General features: G+C 49.8%; 1 protein-coding gene across 1 annotated transcript; it reads left to right on the plus strand.

The window, feature by feature from the left end:
* Positions 1-29: 29 nt before the first annotated feature.
* LOC114484903 (axin-1) lies at positions 30-5,118 on the plus strand. Its single transcript, XM_028484264.2, has 2 exons — positions 30-136; positions 3,974-5,118. The coding sequence occupies exon 2, from the start codon at positions 4,057-4,059 to the stop codon at positions 4,936-4,938; it is 882 nt and encodes a 293-aa protein (XP_028340065.1). The 5' UTR covers positions 30-136; positions 3,974-4,056; the 3' UTR covers positions 4,939-5,118.
* The last annotated feature ends 6,925 nt before the right edge of the window (positions 5,119-12,043 follow it).

Here is a 12,043-nt window from a genome sequence, read left to right on the forward strand (position 1 = left end):
GCCCGGGGCCGCGCCCCCGCCCGGTCCCGCCCGCCGCGTCGCCGCTGAGCGCATGGGCCGCACCGCGCCGCGCCGCTCTGGGAGCCGGTCCCGGGGCCCCGCCGCCGCCGCCGCCGCCGCCGCCTCCGCCGCTCGGGTGAGTAGTGCGGCCGGGCGCGCATTCCTGAGGGGCGCGGGCCTGTGCGTCGCCCATTGTAGGCCGCGTAGGCCGGGCCAGGCGCGGGACCCGGAAGAGGGGTTTGGAGGGTGTGCGGGCTCCGAGGCTGTGCGGGCTTGGAGCGTGTGAGGAAGGTGTGTGGGCCCACTCTTGGGAGGTCGGGTGTGTCTAGGAAGGGATGCTAGCAGGTGATGCAGAAGGCAAGGTCTGTTGACTCTGGAGCCTGTGGATGGGGAAGAGTGGGATTTGGTTCAGAAGGGGCAGCCACTTGCTGTAGGTGAGCTGAAGGGGGTGAGGAATACTCAGGATTCTGAGAAGGAATGGGGGGTCCTCCTGGAAGAGACCGGGGTCTGCAGCTGATGTGTTAGATTGGATGGTGCCGGGTGCAGTGCTGTGGTCTGTGGGCCTGGGGCATGTTCGGCCAGAGTGGGTGGTGTGCAGAGGGATCCTGGAGATAAGCAGGACAGTGGAGTGTCCCTTCCCCTCCCCCAGCAAAAAGTAGACATGAGTGAGTCTGAAACCCAAGGAGGGCACTCTCTCTGAGGCAGAGGTGTCTGAGTCTGGGTCTCTGCTGTGGTTTGGCTTGCTTGAGGGGCTTTACTCTTTCAGGTTGATGCCTCGCCCCCAAAACTCTCTCTTGGGTGTGTATCTTAGAATCTACCTCTGCCCTACATTTTGGAATTCAGTCGCTCATGAAACCAGAGCTGTATAGTCAGGACAGTGAAACTTATAGCTCAGCCTCGAGAACAGAAGAGAAAAATACATTAGTACTTTGCGGATTTTTCTCAGCCCATCTCTAAGATAATTAATAAAGAGTTATTGTGCATCTCAGCCCCTCCTTTTTGCTTGTACTTACGTTCTCTGCTGCTTCAGGAAGAATCTCAGATGTACTTGGACCAGGCCCTGTTTTGGAGAACATACACAGTCTAAACCTGACCTCCCAAGATAGCAGTATCTGGGTTTCAGTTTTAGGAACTTCTATTCAGGGACAAGGATGGGAAAGCATGCAAAATACAATGTTTCTGTTTGATTTTTCAGCGGGTATTGATGTTTCTTGGATTTCTAGTTTCAGAAAAGCTAAGTGGATTTTTTGGGTTACATTAGTCATTGAGGATTTAGGTGGTGGGGGAACAGATTACATGTAAAACGGTAGTCCCAACCCTTCAAGACTTTAATTAATGGACAATTGGGAATATGTTAGAATCACGCTCTATTATTTCCACACTCCACATAAATCAAAAATTCAAAAGTTCTATTTGAGTAAAATAAATAAATATACACACACCTATAGCATTAAGTTGGCTGCCATGGTACCCAGGGGGTGCACCTCGGCAGTGACTGAAGGCGATTTTAAATGAGGTTTCAGAGTTGTGGATTCCTTTTATGGAATCGCTTTATTGATGGTGGTTACAGGCTGTTGGCCAGATTCCGTGTTTGTGGGCGTTTGACTCTTAACCTGAATTAATATAACTGCTTTATCTGTGGTATGTATGTGTGTGCACACTGAATGCTTGCTGTACTTCTCCATGGGAACCCAGATATTTTGGTAATTGGAGCACGTTTCAATAACAGCAGTAATTTGGAGAGATGTTCGTGTGCTTCCAGTGACACCAAAGGGCTTCTGTCATTTGACAGCCAAAAATAGATGTGAAGTTTAAGAAATGTTTCTTCTGGGCTATGAAAAAATAGTTTAAATGATTAGGGGGACGTGTTCACACAAATGAAAAGTTAGTCTACCAAGACAGCACATTTTTATAATAAAGGGCTAGATCTTGAATTTGCTGCTATTTCAGCTCCTGTGAAGAGCTGACATTTGGCGTCTATGACAAGTGTTGTTTTCCTTAATGTTAATGAATTAGGTGTTTATTGGTGCCCATTAGTTGCAAGACCTTGTGTTAAATGCTGTGGGCCCTGCAGAAAATGTTTAAATCAGGCTGCTACAAATCATTTACATGGAAGACATAAGCACTTTAAGAGATAAGTGACAGTGACTTTTCATTAGCCTCCTGTTAGAAGGCAGTGACTTGGTTTTTTCTCAAGGTTAGTGAACTAGAGTATCTCCATCCGTAAGGCTCAGAGCACCAGGTGCGGGTCCTCTTTCCTGAGATGGTGTCCCTGACAGGAGGACACTAGACATCCATGAGCTGGTGTGGAGACATCAAAGGTGCTCATTCCGTGTTGATGGGACTCAAAAAAAGGGACTTTGCAGTTGAAGTGGTCCACGAGCAGCAGGGTGTCACAGCCCGTGGGACTTGACGAAGGAGCAGGCTGTTCCTGCTGAGGCTGAGATTGCAGCCTACCCGTAGTTTTCATACAGAGTCATTAGCTGCAGAACAATAATTGTGACCCATCCTCCATCTCTAGTTGCTTCTAGCTGTCGGCAGCTGCTGGCAGGTGAAGTGTGTTCACTGTGAGAATGCAGGTACCGGGGCAGATTACATGCAGGCCAGGGCCCAGAGTGTGGAGAGGTGGCTGGGGAGATCCACGCCTTGTGTTTGTACCAGTTTTTAGGATTTCATTCTACTCCCTCTGGCTTGTTCAGTGCTTTAGGCATTTGGACCTGTCATGCTTCTCTCCAGTCTCCTTCTAGGCAGACCACTTACCTCCAACAGGCCAGGTGGGGAGGTGTAGCCTGAGCTCGTGGGCTCAGTGACAGGGAGGAGACCAAAGACCATGGCAGAGTCCCGGTCCAGGACAGCCGTCCCTCGTACAAGACAGGCATCTGGCAGCAGAAACAAAACCCATACTCCCCTGACCTCTAAGAGGGTGGGTAATTTGGTTTTCATTTTATGGAGTTGAATCATGTGATCTGTATGCTTCCTTAGCTAATTGTGTTTGGATTTCGTTTGTTTTATACCTTCTCTGCTCCTCAGAGTACTCAAATGCCATTTGCTATCAGAAGGACACTTTCCTTTTAAGCAAGGTTTTAAAGTCGAGAGCAGCTTTCTGATGAAGCGTTTTTAAGACTGTCCACGGGAATTCCCTGGCGGTCCAGTGGTTAGGACTCCGTGCTTTCACTGCTGAGGGCCCGGGTTCAATCCCTGGTCAGGAAACTAAGATCCCGCAAAAAAAAAAAAAGACCGTCCACATCATTGGCGGCATGAGAAGGCCCCTGTGCCTGTGCATATGAGTGATGTCCTTTGGTCACTCACTTGAAGATGCTGAAAACGACCCACGGTTAACTACTCCTTTGGGTGTGTTGAGACTTAGAGGAACAAGTTGCCATGTGTTTGCATATGTTGTGAGGCACAGTAAGTGTGAAGTAATGGGGCAGCAGGAAGCACAGTGGCTGTGGGCCTGGAGAGTGTGGAGTGGAGAGCAGACCGCCTGCCTTCTGGTGAGTGATGTGCCATATCTGAGTATCACAGCGACCCTGTTCTACTCAGATACACATCCTCATTCTTTCATGTGAGGTTTATACAGCTGGGAGGACCAGAAGCACCTCTCTTTCCTCCAGTCCTTCTGCCTTCCTGGAGCCTGAGGAGAGGGACTGGCCATGCAGCTCTGTAGCTGGGATGGGCTGCTAGTCTCTCTTTGTTCTCACAGAATGACACTTGAGGGTAGTGGCCCTCTCTGTGTTCTGGACATTCATTTCTTAGTGCCAGAGGCATTCCTGTAGTTGGAAAAGTTTCCAGAAATTGTTCTAATATAGTACAAACCTTTTTTGTGACAAAAGATTGAAAATTTAAACTGAATTTCTGGCTTTGAGTTCGAGCGGGAGGGCATCATTGCGAGTCTTGTCTTGAGAAAACCTCTGTGGTCATGTTTCCATGGACCCACCTTTCCTAATCCTTGTCCTCTTAATGGTTTCAACAGGACAGATTGATTCACTTTGGAGCTGTAAGTACTGATGTATTAGGGTGCAGCGCTCATTGTTCATTGACGCACAGAGTCCCAAAATGAATATCCAAGAGCAGGGTTTCCCCTTGGACCTCGGAGGAAGTTTCACCGAAGATGCCCCCCGACCCCCAGTGCCTGGTGAGGAGGGTGAACTGGTGTCCACGGACCCCAGGCCCATCAGCCACAGCTTCTGCTCTGGGAAAGGTGCTGGGATTAAAGGTGAGACTTCAACAGCCACTCCGAGGCGCTCAGATCTGGACTTGGGGTACGAGCCTGAGGGCAGCGCTTCGCCCACCCCTCCGTACTTGAAGTGGGCCGAGTCGCTGCACTCCCTACTGGATGATCAAGATGGGATAAACCTGTTTAGGACTTTCCTGAAGCAGGAGGACTGTGCCGATCTCCTGGACTTCTGGTTTGCCTGCAGCGGCTTCAGGAAACTGGAGCCCTGTGACTCGAATGAGGAGAAGAGGCTGAAGCTGGCCAGAGCTATCTACCGCAAGTACATCCTCGATAACAATGGCATTGTGTCCAGGCAGACCAAGCCAGCCACCAAGAGCTTCATAAAGGACTGCATCATGAAGCAGCAGATCGATCCTGCCATGTTTGACCAGGCCCAGACGGAAATCCAGTCTACCATGGAGGAGAACACCTACCCCTCATTCCTCAAGTCCGATATTTATTTGGAGTACACGAGGACAGGCTCGGAGAGCCCAAAGCTCTGCAGTGACCAGAGCTCCGGGTCGGGGACAGGGAAGGGAGTACCTGGATACCTACCCACTTTGAACGAAGATGAGGAATGGAAATGTGACCAAGACGTAGATGAAGACGATGGCAGAGACCCTGCTCCCCCCGGCAGGCTCACGCAGAAGCTGCTCCTGGAAACCGCCGCCCCGAGGGCCTCCTCAAGTAGACGGTACAGCGAAGGCAGAGAGTTCAGGTGAGTCCGACCCGAGGCCTCCGTTTCTGTGCTCACCTCCAAGACCTGGAGAACTAGCAGGGAAAGGTCTTGTCCTTCAGCCCCAAAGTGGGTGGACTCCTGGAGCTGGGGCAAGTTGTGGTTTTAGTCTTTACTCATGATGCCTTCACATTTGTCATTAGATGTTTTTAATGTTTGTATTTTGAGGGCACTTTTATCAAGAACAGCCTAAAATGTATGGCTTTGTAAGTCGTTAGGAACATTGGAATTCTTAGAAGTGATATGACATTTAAACCTTACCCTTTATTTTTATTTTTTTATTTTTTAATAAATTTACTTATTTATTTATTTATTTTTGGCTGCATTGGGTCTTCGTTGCTGCGCGCAGGCTTTCTCTAGTTGCGGCGAGCGGGGGGCTACTCTTTGTTGCGGTGCACTGGCTTCTCATTGCGGTGGGTTCTCTTGTTGCAGAGCACGGGCTCTAGGTGCATGGGCTTCAGTAGTTGTGGCTCGCAGGCTCAGTAGTTGTGGCGCACAGGCTTAGTTGCTCAGCAGCATGTGGGATCTTCCCGGACCAGGGATCAAACCCGTGTCCCCTCCATTGGCAGGCAGACGCTCAACCACTGTGCCACCAGGGAAGTTCCTAAACCTTACCCTTTAGCAGTAAAATTTGTGTTCTCTTGCACAGAAGGTGGTTTACCTGGCAGACATAATCCTTTGGGCTTAATAAAGAGAAGAGTGGACATTTCAGTGCATCAGTACGTAGAGAATTCTGGATCATTGCTTTTTGTAACTGTCTTATAAGGTTCTTCCTAGAGGTCGGGGGGGTGGTGGTGAGGAGGCTGATGTGCTTCAAGTTGTCCGAGCACTTTGGGAACTTCCAAAGTGGTTGTGGCTCCGGGATTGGACCTTTCTCCCGCCAAGAAAATGAGTTGTGCTGTTGTGTATTCAGTTCCCAGCATTCTGAAGTTGTGATCACAGTCTTTGCACGTGGGCACATATGTGGCTTTGGAGGCGTGGAGTGGTGCTATCTAGAAGTTGTTACCACTTTGGAAACCTGTTTCTTCGTTCTCTTTTCTGTGGTTGCTGGAAGTCTGTTTGGTCTCGAGTTGGAGCCTGTTGCCGATTTTAGTGGGCACTTCCGTTCTCACTCACTTCCCTGTAGCTGGTTTTGGATACTCCTGCCTGTGAAACTTTGAAAGCCTGGAATTCCTGTGACCCTGCTGATTTAACCAAGAGCCTGCAAGCACATCCCCAGGTGCTGGGCCTCTCCCGTGGAGTTAGTAAAAGCGCAGATCACTTCTTCAGGCTTACGGTGGCAGAGAAATTGGTCACTTGCTAATAAAACACAGGATTAAACATTTTTAAGGTTTAAATGTCCTTTAAGTGATGTGATTGAAGATACACTGTTTAGGTAATTTTTGTGAGCCTTTTACTCACTGTCTTTAAACCTTATTGATTTAGCAATCTTTTTAGGGCAGAATATAGTATAAAATTATCCTGATAAGTAAGGCTAGTAACTGACACAGCTTTTCAGACCTAACCTGAAAGTTGTCATATTTGATTAGAACAGTTTAAAAATGGGATTAAATTTGAGGCTTGGGCTGCAGGGAAAAACAAATTGAGCTCAATTCTGATTTCTAATTTTAGAAATTCCTGCATGCCACTCCTCCCCCAACCAGCCAGTCTGCACACTTTTCAGTTCTCTGTCGGGGGTCGATCATAGCAGCAACTTTGCTTTTTCTCTCTTTTGTTTGCTCTATTTGTAACAAATAACCTTTAGTATCAAATTAATAGAATATGTTGCTGTAAGGACTCTGGTACATGTTCGTTTTTAACTTGCCTCTCGTGGAGCTGCTGGTGGCCGTGGGAGTCTGGTGCTCACGAGTCCTGCCTGCGCTTGGACCCCGTCCTTCTGGGGGCTGCCTTTGCGGTTGTGTGGGTGGACAGTCCCCCGTGTCAGGGTCATTGTTCATCAGCACTAGCAGGATATGGAGTCCAGCACATTCTACTTGCTCTGCAAGGGTGTGCAGTTAGGATGCGTTAGTGTGAAAGTTACAGAAAAGCCAGCCCACCCTGGCTTAAACACTGAAGGGGATTGGTTGGCTCAGGTAAATGAAAAGTCCAGGGGCAGGCCCAGCTTCAGATGTGGTTTGATTAGGACTCCAGCCATTTTTCTTTCAAAGACTTATTTCTTTTTTCAGAGAAGTTTTAGGTTACCAGCAAAATTAAGAGGAAGGTACAGAGGTTTCCCATATACCCCTCCCCCCCGCACATGCACAGCTTCCCCCACTATCACCATCCCCCACCAAGGTGGTCATTTGTTACAGCTGATGAGCCTACACTAATCACCCACAGTCCATAGCTTACAATAGGGTTCCCTCTCGGTGACTTGTTATCTATCATTCTAGTACCATACAGGGTAGTTTCCTCTGTGCTCGGCCTGTTTAACCTCTCCAACCCCCAACCCCTGGCAACCACCGATCTTTTTACTGTCTCCACAGTTTTGCCTTTTCCAGAATGCCATGTAGCTGGAAGTATACAGTATGTAGCCTATTCATATTGGCTTCTTTCACTTAGTAATGTGCTTTTAAGGTTTTTCAGTGTCTTTTCGTGGCTTGATAGCTCATTTCTTTTTAGCACTGAATAATATTGCGTTGTCTGGATAGACCACAGTTTACTTATCCATTCACCTGCTGAAGGACATCCTGATGGTTCCAGTTTTTGGCAGCTATGACTAAAGCTGCGGTAAACACCTGTGTGCAGGTTTTTGTGTGGACGTGAGTTTTCATTTCCTTTGGGTAAAATATCAAGGAGCACAATTGCTGGATTGTATGCTGAAATCACGTTCGTTTTTGTAAGAAACTGTCCCTTTTCTGAATGCTTCTTTGCCTCTGCCTTCCTGCGGTCAGCTTCACGCTCAGGTTGGCTCCCTTGTTTTGTAGACAGATGCTTCCCACTGAAGGAACGTCCTGCAGTTTGCCCTGAGTGGCTGGGGGTGCTGTGTGCCAGTGTGTCCTGCCCACTCCAGCATAATCACCATGCAAGGGCTGAGACTCTGCTCTTGGGCTTACACCAAATAGGGCCACCCAGAAGAAAAGTGGGGTGCCCCACCCAGACAGCATCACCACTCTCCAGCAGGGGGAGTGGTCCTTCAGGGGAAGATGGGGTTAACGGGGAAGGGAGGAGGAGAGTGGGTAGTGAATAGGTAGCTAGTGAATGCCCGCTGCCAGGAGGAGGAGCCGGGTGGGAACCTCAGCTCAGGGATGTGTTTCCTGCAGCAGCAGGTGCTTCTCTCAGCATTGATTCTGCGTGGAGGAGTGTGTCAGCCGTGAGGCTGCTCCCACTGTGCTCACTGGTGTCGCCCAGGCTCCCTGTTCCCTGGCGGGAGGCCTGAGCAGCAGTCCTCATTTGCTTCACATGTGTGCACGCGGCTGTTTTTCAGATCGCTGACTTGAGAGATGGTAAATGAGCCTTTTACATGGGTCTTTGTCAAAACAGAAAACAGGGATGCCCCTGGCTTTTTTCTGCATTTATCCTAGTCACCTGGGATGACTAGGATAAAGAGCCCAGGGCTGAGGGGGTCACAGAATTCCTTGCTGCTCTTCTGTTTTCTGTGTGGAAGACTTTCCCAGTCTTTATTGCCCTTTGTCAGTGGAACTTTGAACATAACTTTGGTTGGTTCTTACGCACCATTTAAATTTGGTGTGAATTGGCAGAGGGTCTTCTGATGATGTAGGTGTTTTGGTTGTTTATTTACTTAATGCTTTGGCCTGGGGGGCCAGGGTCTGTAAGACATTAGCAGGCTCAGAAGCTTGGCCTGGCCTGGCCTGGCCTCCAGGGGCTGTGCTGGGCCTGGTTGGTCAGGCCTGAGTCAAGCCATCTTCAGCCCTTCAACCACCTGCGCTTAGCGATCGCCGCTGGTTTTCTTTTGTCTCTCTCTCTCTTTTTTTTAAAAAAAAAATTATTTCTTTTTGGCTGCATCATGGGAGTTTCATTGCGGCTCACAGGCTCTTTGTTGTGGCGCATGGGCTTCTCTCTAGTTGTGGCATGCAGGCTTAGTTGCCCCGCGTAGCATGCAGGATCTTAGTTCCCCGACCAGGGATCGAACCCACGTCCCCTGCATTGGAAGGCGGATTCTTAACCACTGGACCACCAGGGAAGACCCTCTCTCTCTCTCTTTTTTTTTTTTTTTTTTTTTTGCAGTACGCGGGCCTCTCACTGCTGTGGCCTCTCCTGCTGCGGAGCACAGGCTCCGGAAGCACAGGCTCAGCGGCCACGGCCCACGGGCCCAGCCGCTCCGCGGCATGTAGGATCCTCCCGGACCAGGGCACGAACCCGTGCCCCCTGCACTGGCAGGTGGACCCGCGACCACTGCACCACCAGGGAAGACCCCCTCTCTTTTTTTTAAATTGAAGTGTAGTTGGCTTACAATGTTGTCTTAATTTCTGCTGTACAGCAAAGTGACTCAGTTATACATATATATATGCATTCTTTTTTTAAATAAATTTATCTATCTATTTATTTATTTATTTATGGCTGCGTTGGGTCTTCGTTGCTGCGCACAGGCTTTCTCTAGTTGCGGTGAACGAGGGCTACTGTGTTGCGGTGCGTGGGCTTCTCATTGCGGTGGCTTGTCTTTCTTGCGGAGCACGGGCTCTAGGCGCGTGGGTTCAGTAGTTGTGGCTCGTGGGCTCTACAGCACAGGCTTACTAATTGTGGCGCACGGGCTTAGTTGCTCCATGGCATGTGGGATCTTCCTGGACCAGGGCTGGAACCTGTGTCCCCTGCCTTGGCAGGTGGATTCTTAACTACTGTGCCACCAGGGAAGTCCCAAAATATGCATTCTTTTTTATATTCTTTTCCATTATGTTTTTTTAAAGACAACCCAGTTTTTATTTTTATTTTTAAAAAATATATTTATTTATTTATTTTTGGCTGCGTTGGGTCTTCGTTGCTACGCACAGGCTTTCTCTAGTTGCAATGAGTGGGGGCTACTCTTTGTTGTGTGGTATGTGGGCTTCTCCTTGCATCGGGTCCTAGTTGAGGCATGCAGGATCTTTTGTTGTGGTGCATGGGCTATTCATTGTGGATCGTGGGCTTCTCTGTAGTTGTGGCGTGCGGATTTTCTCTTCTGTAGCTGTGGCGCGCAGACTCCAGGGCGCGTGAGCTCTGTAGTTTGCGGCACGTGGGCTCTCTTGTAGAGGAGCGTGAGCTCAGTAGTTGTAGCGCGCGGGCTTAGTTGCCCCGTGGTGTGTGGGATCTTAGTTCCCTGACCAGGGATCAAACCCCTGTCCCCTGCATTGGAAGGCGCAGGATCAGCGACCATGGCCCACAGGTCCAGCCGCTCCGCGGCACGTGGGATCCTCCTGGACCGGGGCACAAACCCACGTCCCCTGCATCAGCAGGCAGACTCTCAACCACTGCACCACCAGGGAAGCCCCCTATATTTTTAAAAATTATTGCTGCGTTGGGTCTTTGTTGCTGCACACGGGCTTTCTCTAGTTGTGGTGAGCGGGGGCTACTCTTCGTTGCAGTGTGTGGGCTTCACATCGCGGTGGCTTCTCTTGTTGCAGAGCACGGGCTCTAGGTGCGCGGGCTTCAGTAGTTGTGGCACGTGGGCTTCAGTAGTTGTGGCTCGTGGGCTTAGTTGCTCCGCGGCATGTGGGATCTTCCCGGACCAGGTCTCAAACCCGTGTCCCCTGCATTGGCAGGCAGATTTTTAACCACTGCGCGTCCTGGAAGGCAATTCTTTACGACTGGACCACCAGGGAAGTCCCTCACTTCTGGTTTTAATGTCAAACAGCAGCAAATGCTTTCCATTTCTCTTCACTACCTTCCTCACTGAGAAGTTCCCCGAGGACAGGGTCCAACTGATATTTCCTTACGTCTTCCTGGTGGGCCAGCCGGTGAGGCACTCTTGGTCAGGGCTGTCCATCGTGGCGTGGCTGGAGAGTGGAGCACAGATGGTGTTTGTAGCAGGAATAACTCAGGGACTTGTGGGTCCTTTGAAGGGTGGGTGACTAACCCTTCCTCTCCAGACTGAGGAACTGCCTGACTTGTTTGTTGCCTCATCGACTGTATTTCTGGTAAATGGCTTAAAAGAAATGTAAAAAGAGGAAGCACCCAAATGTGTATAGTTTCGTGTGGAAGGTGGAAAAGTGAGATTGATCTGGGGTTTCTGGTTGGCGTTCCAGTGCAGCGGGTGGGGTTGGGGCGGTGACTCTGGCACCCAGCTGCCGAGGGGCTCCAGTCCAAAGGGTGGCGGTGGCCCAGGTGGTGGGGGTCTCAGGACACAGGTCCCGTTAATAGTGAGCCTGTTTGATTTGACCTTCAGCAAATACTCTTCACTGTTGAATTTTTAGGTCGTTTGTGATGGAAGGTGACTCATTTGTAAAGTGTGGCTCTCCCTGTGGCCTTCCCCCTCTTTCTTCCTACTGCTGTGCTTTTAGTCACTCTTAAATGTGGGGCACGAAGCTAGGGAAGAGAGCATGGCCCTGCTGCCAGTCCCTTGTCACCTTCCAGTTATGTAACTTGTCCAACTGGATGAATTCCTTTAACTGAACAGATGATCCCAAGGTTGATCCCTGGAGATGTTTTCAGACAGGCCCTAGTGTGCAGCTGTGGGCCTCTCAAGACAGTTGACAGGGAATTCCCTGGCGGTCCAGTGGTTAGGACTCCACGCTCTCACTTCCTAGGGCCTGGATTCAGTCCCTGGTCAGGGAACTAAGATCCCACAAGCCACGTGGCACACCTGAAAAAACAAAAAGACAGGAGTTTACAAATCTTTCCATTCCCCTTGCTGGGTGAATGGGAGAACATTAATCTCAGTGGTTTAACTTAAGGACCCCTTACTTGGTGACTTTTCCACAGGCTGTGTCTTCTGGGTCAGCCTTCTCCGGGTTGTGTGCTGGTGGGGAAGTTGCTTCACCTCTCTGAGCTTTTCTGTAAAAATGGGGACGATGAAGTAAGGGCCTGCCCAATGAGGTAGTCAGGGAGGTTCCATGAGCTGACCCCTGGGGGTGCCCGCACACAGTAGGCTCAGTGCACACAGCAGGTGCTCAGGGAGTTTCACATCCTCCTGTGGTTCTTCATCATCATCTGAACTTAGTGGTCTGCTAGATGTTGGT

Source organism: Physeter macrocephalus, unplaced genomic scaffold (genome assembly GCF_002837175.3).
Source record: "Physeter macrocephalus isolate SW-GA unplaced genomic scaffold, ASM283717v5 random_152, whole genome shotgun sequence".
NCBI classification, from domain to species: domain Eukaryota; kingdom Metazoa; phylum Chordata; class Mammalia; order Artiodactyla; family Physeteridae; genus Physeter; species Physeter macrocephalus.

Excerpts from the sequence above, each read along its gene's own strand:
- LOC114484903 (XM_028484264.2), top strand. The coding sequence starts at position 4,057 with ATGAATATCCAAGAGCAGGGTTTCCCCTTGGACCTCGGAGGAAGTTTC.